The following is a 9,101-nucleotide window of genomic DNA, read 5'->3' on the forward strand; positions in this document are numbered from 1 at the left end:
TTTAAGAACCTAAGTAGATTGACTTTAAATGCAGCCACACTTTTATGGGCCTTAATCTCAGCTGGGAGTTTATTTTAAAGTTGAAGGCCCATAAAATTTGGGCCAGCACCTGAAATTTTTGTACGCACATATAAAACGTGCAGCTGCTCATTCTGCCTTGTAGAATATTTGTGGATATCACAATTTTTCACATACGATAGATTTCTTTTTGAATGTAGTGCTACATGAAAAATATAAATGCATGGCACTGGCAATACATCCAATTTTTTAAACAGGGGACGGCAAGGGGCATTGTGTTTTGCAAAACTCATTAGCCGAATGGCTCTTTTTTGGACCCTGAAAATAGCCAAGGCCTTTGATGATGAACCCCAGTAAAGGATACTATAGGCTATGTGAGAATAAAATTCACCATAGTATAGTGCACAGAGAACAGCCACTGAAACTGTGGATCTAATGGACCTTATTAAAAAGCAGGCCGAGCTTAACTTACTGGTTAAAGTACTTATGTGTTCATCCCAAGAAATTTGAGAATTGATGTGGAAACCCAAAAATTTGGTAATTTGTACCAGTGGGATCACCTCATCAACTTCAATAGAAAGTACTTTGCTTGCTTTATTTTTATTTGCAACATATATTAGGTGAGACCTCTATATTCAAATCTAGGAAATTATTACAACACCAAGAGAGTAAGGTGTGGCTAACCTGTTTTCACTTAACTATCAATTCATCAAAAGTAGGCGATACAAGAATAATGTTGGTGTCATCAGCATATAACAAGGGGGTAGCACCATTTATATGTTGAAAACTATCAACAAGGTCATTTATATAAGAAATAAACAAGACAGGCCCAAGAACAGAGCCTTGAGGAACACCTCGATTAAGGACCTTACTTGGGGAAACAAAAGATGTACCATTTTTAGAAACGACCACATATTGTATTCTATTAAATAGGTAGGATTTAATCCAAGCATTAGGTATGCCACGAATACCCATCCTTTGGAGTTTCTTGAGAAGTAATTGGTGGTCAACACAATCGAAAGCTTTCGAGAAATCGAAAAACATTGCAGCTACTTCCATTTTTTTATCTAGAGCATTTAAAGTCTGGGTTATTAACTGATAGTTGGCAGAAGATGTAGATTTATGCTCCCTAAAACCATGCTGAGACGGTGAAAGGAGATTGGAAACTTCTAGGTAAGAAATTAACCTAACGTAGAAAGCCTTCTCAAATATTTTGCTGAATTGGTTCAGCAGAGAAATTGGACGGTATTAGAAGAGAAAGAGAAAGAATTAATATGATTAGATCCATTCTAGTAAATAAATATCTGAGGATGCATAACAAGTTAATACAATTTAAAAAGAATTAAACATTTCATTTATTATCCATAGAAAAGTTAGTATAATTTCTGAAGCAAATGCATTCAAAATAATAAATAACAATTTATACAACTTAATATTACAATGTAGTAACAGCTTTTCAGTTATATTGATACAAAGCAGGAATTCGGATAGATTTCTTTGTCTTCATTCCGTTGGATTCTGGATCACTATTAGGATGAACTCCTTATCTATAAGAAAATAAAAACATTTTCATTTCCATTCTTACATCAAATTCACATAATAATGAAGCACAGGTACAGTTTTGCAACATTTTGTTAAGTAAACATGATTTGAACATAGTTCCGAACTAAACTCTTTCCCTAATACATTGTTTATGTCACAAGCCGCAAAAAATGGGTATGCATTCTAATAATTCTACTAATACAGAAAGAAATGATGAAAAAACACCTGTAGAGAATCTAGAAATTTCTTTATCATAAGTCAAGAACAAATTTCCCACACAAAATGGCTGGTTCATAATTGTGCTAAATATTCCTAAAATTTTGTCACGGTCTTGGCATGGTAAAACATCCACACCAAGCAATTATCAGGGCAGGAAAGACAATTTGTTAAGTTGTTTGAAAAACTTTACTAAAATGAATGCATGCATCATATTGAAGTACTTTATAGTGAACTACATTAAGCATGCTAAATATGGCCGTTTGTCTAATATTTATTATTATTAAGAGGGTAAGTAAATATATAAGTCACAAACGTCAGATAACTTATACCATATTTAAATTAAATTTGTATATTTTACCAGCAGATAGCAGCATATGTATCTTTGTCATAGAAGCTGTGCGACACCTCTTAGTTAGCCGACCAGTGCTAAATGGCAGGAGTGTTGGCATAGTGTACACGAGAAGAACAGCTGTTATAAACATTTCATTGGAAAATGCTTGGAACGTCCAACAAACAGTCCTGACCTAGCCACCAGTGATTTTCATCTGCTTGGACCCCTAAAAATCATTTGGGTGGCCATGATCCAAGAGGTTACTCATTAGCTCCTACAGTAAACAAATGACTTCTTTGCTGCACACTATCAAGGTATTGCAAAGAGATGGGATGTGAATAAATAGAAAATTGAAATAAATTTTAGGAAGTTACTTCGATTATCATAGCCTCTCCTCTATCCAATTTTGCCGGTTATATATTGACTTACCCATGCATTATTGGTATTCAACCAGTGAGGATAGGTTTTGGAAGGACAAAGTATTTACAACAGTACAGCGATATATTTACTTGCCTCTCCTAACAAAACAATCCTACATCAAAATAGGCTCATCTTCAATTCAGCATACTTCCTCCCTCCCTTCATTCAATACAAAATGCCTATCCTATTTCTACCACTTCCTCATTTGACTAATGTCCTCCCCTCTATAACAATTTTCAATATCCTACTGCCAATCACAATTTTCTTTATCCATCTTTCCTACCTACTTTGGATTGCTCCCAATAATCCTCTCTCCTCCATCACCATCACTTCCTCATTAGTTTTACTTTCTGTTCATTTACCTTTGATATCCTTATCCCCACCAACATTTAAGGAGACTACAATCCATGCCTATCATTTTCCTTCCATAACATACAAATAATCCGAAACAATGCAAAACCATGCTATAAATCTAAGTTTTGATGAGCCATTTATGAATATCTTAATATGTACACGTAAATTCCTAGTGAATGCTTCTTTACCTAATCTAATGTCCCTACTACTTATACCATTTTGGTCCAAAAAACTTTCAAGATAGGCAAACTGTTCCACCTACTCTAGTGTATGAATTCCTATTTTAATAATTAACTTAGCTTTTCTTTTCTTGGTATCTGCATAACCTCCATTTTGTTTACATTTACAAGGGGGTATCATTTTTAAGTAATTATTACTAAGATAACTGATATACCACAATAAAATTTATTCTGGATATTGACCCTTTTGTACATTGTTATAAATTGCAGCTATTAATATATTTGTTTAGTTTCAAGAAACTTTCATAAGTTTCCTGAATTGAAGTAACTCGCAGTATGGAGAAGATAGAGGCTCATAGTGTGATTAAGTCCCTTTATTTGAAAGGTTACAGTGCCAGGCAAATTCATGATGAAAAAAATGGATGTTTATGGATATTAAAGCCCATCATATGGCACGGATATGAGGTAGAAAAGGAATTTTCAAGCTGGCCACATGTCCCTCACAGACAATCCAAGAAGTAGAAGACTATCACTCAAGGATGCTGCCACAGTGAAATAAATGGAGGACCTTTATGGAGGAGTGAAATAAATGTAGGAATTTTATCCTATTAGACCAAAGAGCCACCATCCAAATGATCATGAATGAGACTGCTCTTAGCACGGCAGTGTGTGGAAAATCACTCACATGGAACTGTACACGTCAAAGATGTCAGTACACAGGGTTCCACGACCACTTACTCCTTTTCATGAGAAAACACAATGTGACCTGTCAAGGGGGATTTTGAATCTTTTGAAACAAGACGAAAAGGGTTTTTTTATTTGCCTGGTAGCAATGAATGAATGTTTGGTCTATCAATATTATCCAGAGGCCAAAGAGATGAGCAAGGAGTGGAAGCACGTCGACTCACCTCCCCCAAAGAAGGTTAAGGTGCAGAAGTCTGTACAGAAGGTCAGTCCATTTTTTGGAACTGTAGTGGAGTCGTCTAAATAGTATACTAGTATACTTGGAGAATGGTCAGACCATCACTTGTGCCTAGTACTGCACACTACTGAAATAATTGCACGATGCCCTGAAAAATAAACAATGTGACATGATCACTAAGGGCATCCATCTTCTTGGTGACTGTATTTTCTCACTCATCTCAAGGTGTGGTTGAGGAATCATAGTGATGAGGCTTTGAAATTTAGCAACATCAAGCCCATTCTTTCAATCTTGCCCTAAGTGGCTTATTCCCAATACTCAAAAAACCATCACAGAGTCCGAGATTTGGCAAGACAAATATCATTCAAGGGGTCAAACAAAGGTTTTTTGACAATCTGCTGACTTCTACATTGGCGACCTTCAAAAGGTTAAGAAACAGGAGAAATGTATAACTCTGGATGGTAACTATGTATAAAAGTCTTAAGAATGACAAATAAAAATTAGGTTCTATTTACTTTACTTTTTTATAATAATTAAAGGTTATGATACCTACTCATACTTTCACCCCCAATAACTATTGAACCTATTTTCCCATATACTCGGCAATGGTTGCACCCCTTGACAGACTGGCAAGCTCAACATTTATCATCTGCAAGCCTGATTTTTTTCAATTCTACATGCCTAACATTCCAATTCTTCCATCCATCTTCCATCTCCAATTCTTCCTATGCCTCTTTAAACATATCCTCCACATATATGTTAAAAAGCACCAGTGATGATGGACACCCCCATCTTATCCCTCTTCCTAGCATTGCCCATCCCAACTCTAACTCTCAGACATTAACAGTCTGAAACTCTTCCTGCCTAATTTCATTTCAATTCTCTTAATACCCTTTGTATCTTGCAATCAAATAGGTCTGCACTTAAGCTATTCCCAAGTACATCATATTCTATTTCTGTTAAAAATTGCTGGCTGAATGTCTTCAACATATAGTTAAGTTCCTCAATATTTTCTTTCCATCCCTCTTGAAACTTTATTGGCTCATTAATATTTTCCCTGATTTGTCTTGGATTACTTGCACATATTTTCCCTTCTCACTCGCAGTTCAGCAATCTCACCAACTTTATTGGCTCATTAATATTTTCCCTGATTTGTCTTGGATTACTTGCACATATTTTCCCTTCTCACTCGCAGTTCAGCAATCTCACCCTTCCCTTTCCATATCCTCACATTAAGTCTTCAACCAGACTTATTTCACACTAGTTGTTTCTCACCTCAGCATACTATTCAACTCCTTATACTTTTATCTATCTAACTCTGTGTTTTCATTCTTCCAATTTCCTCTCTCGTTCTAATCATTTGGTTCACAATGGCTTCCAATTTCTTCAACCTTTCCTATAGTTTGCAGCTTTAGCAGCTCGCACAGCCCTTTCTCAATCATCACCATCCACATGGTTTTATATTTACTAATTTTCCTGTTCTCAACATTGTCCAGAGTACCTATTCTTACTAATTCTGTCCACTTCTCTGCTGCTACTGTCACTTCATTTGGCAAGAATTTAGTTAGATGAGGGTTGCAGAAGCCTCTTTCCTCCCCCAGCCAGGTACAACATGGAGATGTTGGATTGAGTACCATAATTGACCAAGCCCAATTTCATCATAGTTATCATCATAAGTCTTGGGATAAAAGCTCCATTAATCAGCACCCAGTTACTATTACTAGTTAATATTACTTGCTGTTTCAATGTTGACCTCAACTCTCATTAGTTACTATGATTACAGTATTTCAGAGGTGTGTTAGCCAAATGACAAGAGCACTGACTAGAGGGCCTGGGATCAACTCTTGAGCACCTTCAGCTTTACCCTTCTTTTTTCAGGTGCCAGATCTTCCTTGGAAGCCTACCACGACCATTACATGGAAAGTATGAGGGTAAGTACATAAATAACACACAAAATTCGATTGAGGCAGAGGCAATAATAATCAAAGTAACTTCCTGAATTTTGTTCACTTTTCTGCATTTTCACCCTGAACATTCAGACACCTATCCTATCCCATTACAAGTCCACGATGGCCTGCAGCAAAGAAGTATTTTGTTTGCTGTTTCAGCCAATCAGTAACCTATTGAACTATGACCACCTGAATGATTTTGCTAGGGGCTTGAACATGAAAATCACTGGAGGCTAGATTGGGACAGTGCAGTGGATGTTCCAAGCATTCCCAATGAAATGCTCCTAACAGCTGTTCATCTCATTTACACTGGTGAACCCTACTTTTCTTGCATGAAATGAAGTCATGCAACTCACCCACCATCTTCACTGGCTGCCACTGACAGACAGCAAGAAGTAACATAGGCTTCATGACAAACATACAAATGCTGGCAAAGTATTCGAGCATAATTTCAACATGGTATAAGGTAATTTGATGTTTGTGACTTATTTATTGGCTTACCCTCATAACTACCCCTAACCTTATGTTGATTTCACATGGCATTGGACTCAGTATTATGCAAACTATCTTTACCAATCCGAACAACAACCAGGTTGATTAACATTATTTTAACTATATCTCACACAATATTTGGGTTCTCCTGCATAAGTTTAAAGCACTTCCATATCAGTCAATGCTAGAGTTGAAAACCCTACAGAGGGAGTTCAGCCACCAAGTTATGAAAACTGAAAAAGCACTTCAAAAAATTGAGTTCTAGTGTTCATCATAAAAGTATGCCTGTACATTGCCAATAAACACCTGTTGAAATTTCAATGAATTACCCACATATCATCAAGCATTTTTACACAAGAATGCTGTTAGATTGATAAGCATTTCAAATCATCTTCATTTGGCTTTAGCATAAGGAATATAAAAGACAACGTTTAGGGCAATAAATTAACATATTCTGATTTCAGATAGCATACATGCCGGATCAACAAATTCCTATTTGTTATTTAGTTATTTTCTAAGTAAAAACTGACCTGGGGATGAATTCCATTTTTTAGTACTGGTAAGCTTGAGGTGAATGCCTGTAATGTGAAGACATGCCTCTCCTTTACTTTTTAAATTCATTTTACCGTAGACCCATTTTATGAATGCTTATCTCCATACAGTCTCGCTTATCCTCCCAATGATCACTGCTAACATGCATACTTACCTTCAGTTGGTGATAATTTGATTGAAAATCGTGTAAATCATGGCCTTGTGTACCATGGACACTGGAGCATTGTGGGAGGTTGACACAATACACACACAGTCTGGGAGTGTAAAATATACCAATTGGCTGTAAAGGCATATGCAAGGCATCCGAAGAAAAGATGCAATGAAGACCAAAACTCACATTGTGCTGAAAATCTTTCACTGGTAGTAAACGTGAACTATTTCCAAAATGATCGCAGTAACTGGAGTTTCTTTAACTCATTTAGGTTTCTTAAACCCTACTCAAAGCCTACTCCCAACATTAACATCCCTATTACTTCGTGATTAGTGTTGGCATAAACTTCACGCATACTTCGGGAAAATAACACCTATCATAAACAAAAAATGTCTAGGGAAATAAAATACCGTTTTGATTCCTTTAATTTTGATGATAGAACAAGACTTTTTTTCATTCAATAATCCATTTCATCAACTATGATTACTTCTTATCGTGACTTCTTCTTCGCACTCATACTACACACTCACAGCTTCTTGTCAATTAACAAATGCATTCTTATTACTTTCCAACCCACAAGCATTTACGAAAAGGCGAGAAGACTAATTACGTACGGAAAACCGAATTTTATGGGCGGTTCGGATGAGTGCTCCCCTAGACCATATATGTCGGGGAAAATATAGGGCTATATTAATTAAGCAGGAAATAATTTAAAGAATTATTAATCTGAAATTACACTTACCCGGAGCAACCATTATTTCGTGCTTCTTAGACCTTATGCGTAGGAATGTCAAATCATTAGTTGGATCTAAATCTCGTACAACACTTCTTGCTTTGTCTGACAACTGACTTATAAGGTTGGCATATTGCACAGTAGTGGTATTATCAAGGGTTGTCTTTATAGGAATTCCTGAAATTCAACAGAGTGGTTATTAGGTCTCCCACCAACCAAACAGGCGCAACTTAGTGTGTGAAAATCTTTAACTTTTGCCGCAGAATAAATACCTTCAGCATTGACTACTATGGTGCCCACGACACCTTTGTGAGATTGTATTCTCTTCATCGTTTCTTCGACCTCAGATGCCTAGTAAAAAAAAAGAATTATTAAGGGGTTCAGTACCATCTTTAATGAACAGTAACCAAAAATATATTCACATATTTTTCCTTAAGACTTGCATTAAACAGTAAATCTAGTTTATCGGTCGAATAAAATACCAAGGAACACAAACACAGGAACTTAAGCAACGACTGAGCCAAGAAATGTACAGATTAATTACCATTTTTATTGTGAAGTGCAAGAAAAATATAAAATGAAATTCCACCACTGTTAACACCTGAATTATGTGCTATGTATTACAAAACAATACAACTTTTACGACCGTCACCTAGCAACCACCCTTCATTGCGCTGATATTTTCGGCTTTCAATTGACAATCAAATCAATTCCCAGGTAATATCCGATGACAAGGGTTTAATGTCGTAATATTCAATTGTCAAATAATGAAACTTATGATAAAACTAGAAAATAAAAGTTTCAAAATTAATGTTGCCCATTGACCTGCATCACAACATTAGTTTTCATTTGATTCCTTAAGTCGAAACATTACATGAGATAGGCATAAATCACATGTAATTCGGTATCTTCACGCAAAATTAAAAGAGTATTTTGAATTTTCCATGTAAAGAAATAGGGAATAACATAGTTGATGGGTAAAAAGCTGTACGCTTTCACATTTTATGCCACCAGAAAACTGACTTTGCCAATACGCGCTAAGAAAGATTGAACGGCATGTTGATTCAAATACATGATTTTTGATTGAAACCCGAGAAAGAATTAATTAAGGCAGTTATTTGGCCTCGTTTCATCAGGATAAAATTGAATATTCATGCTTTTCAACTGAGAGTCAAGTTGCTTATAGAGCACACCCGATTTGGAAAAGTCGCCCCTGGTATTTCTTGGGATTAAAATATA

The 9,101-nt window shown here is 36.0% G+C and overlaps 1 protein-coding gene across 1 annotated transcript; it reads right to left on the bottom strand.

The window, feature by feature from the left end:
- Positions 1 to 1,349: 1,349 nt before the first annotated feature.
- LOC139693958 (dynein light chain roadblock-type 2-like) lies at positions 1,350 to 8,553 on the bottom strand. The gene is made up of 4 exons (XM_071592322.1): positions 8,407 to 8,553; positions 8,135 to 8,213; positions 7,872 to 8,039; positions 1,350 to 1,565 (listed from the first exon to the last, which is right to left on the bottom strand). The coding sequence occupies exons 1-4, from the start codon at positions 8,407 to 8,409 to the stop codon at positions 1,522 to 1,524; spliced, it is 294 nt and encodes a 97-aa protein (XP_071448423.1). The 5' UTR covers positions 8,410 to 8,553; the 3' UTR covers positions 1,350 to 1,521.
- Between the last annotated feature and the right edge of the window lie 548 nt (positions 8,554 to 9,101).

The sequence above is a fragment of the Hetaerina americana genome, unplaced genomic scaffold (genome assembly GCF_022747635.1).
Source record: "Hetaerina americana unplaced genomic scaffold, ioHetAmer1.1.p SCAF_5, whole genome shotgun sequence".
NCBI lineage: Eukaryota > Metazoa > Arthropoda > Insecta > Odonata > Calopterygidae > Hetaerina > Hetaerina americana.

Excerpts from the sequence above, each read along its gene's own strand:
- LOC139693958 (XM_071592322.1), bottom strand. Across the intron at positions 8,040-8,134 it reads CATAGTAGTCAATGCTGAAG|GAATTCCTATAAAGACAACC; the intron begins GTATTTATTCTG and ends GTTGAATTTCAG. Across the intron at positions 1,566-7,871 it reads CGAAATAATGGTTGCTCCGG|ATAAGGAGTTCATCCTAATA; the intron begins GTAAGTGTAATT and ends ATTTTCTTATAG.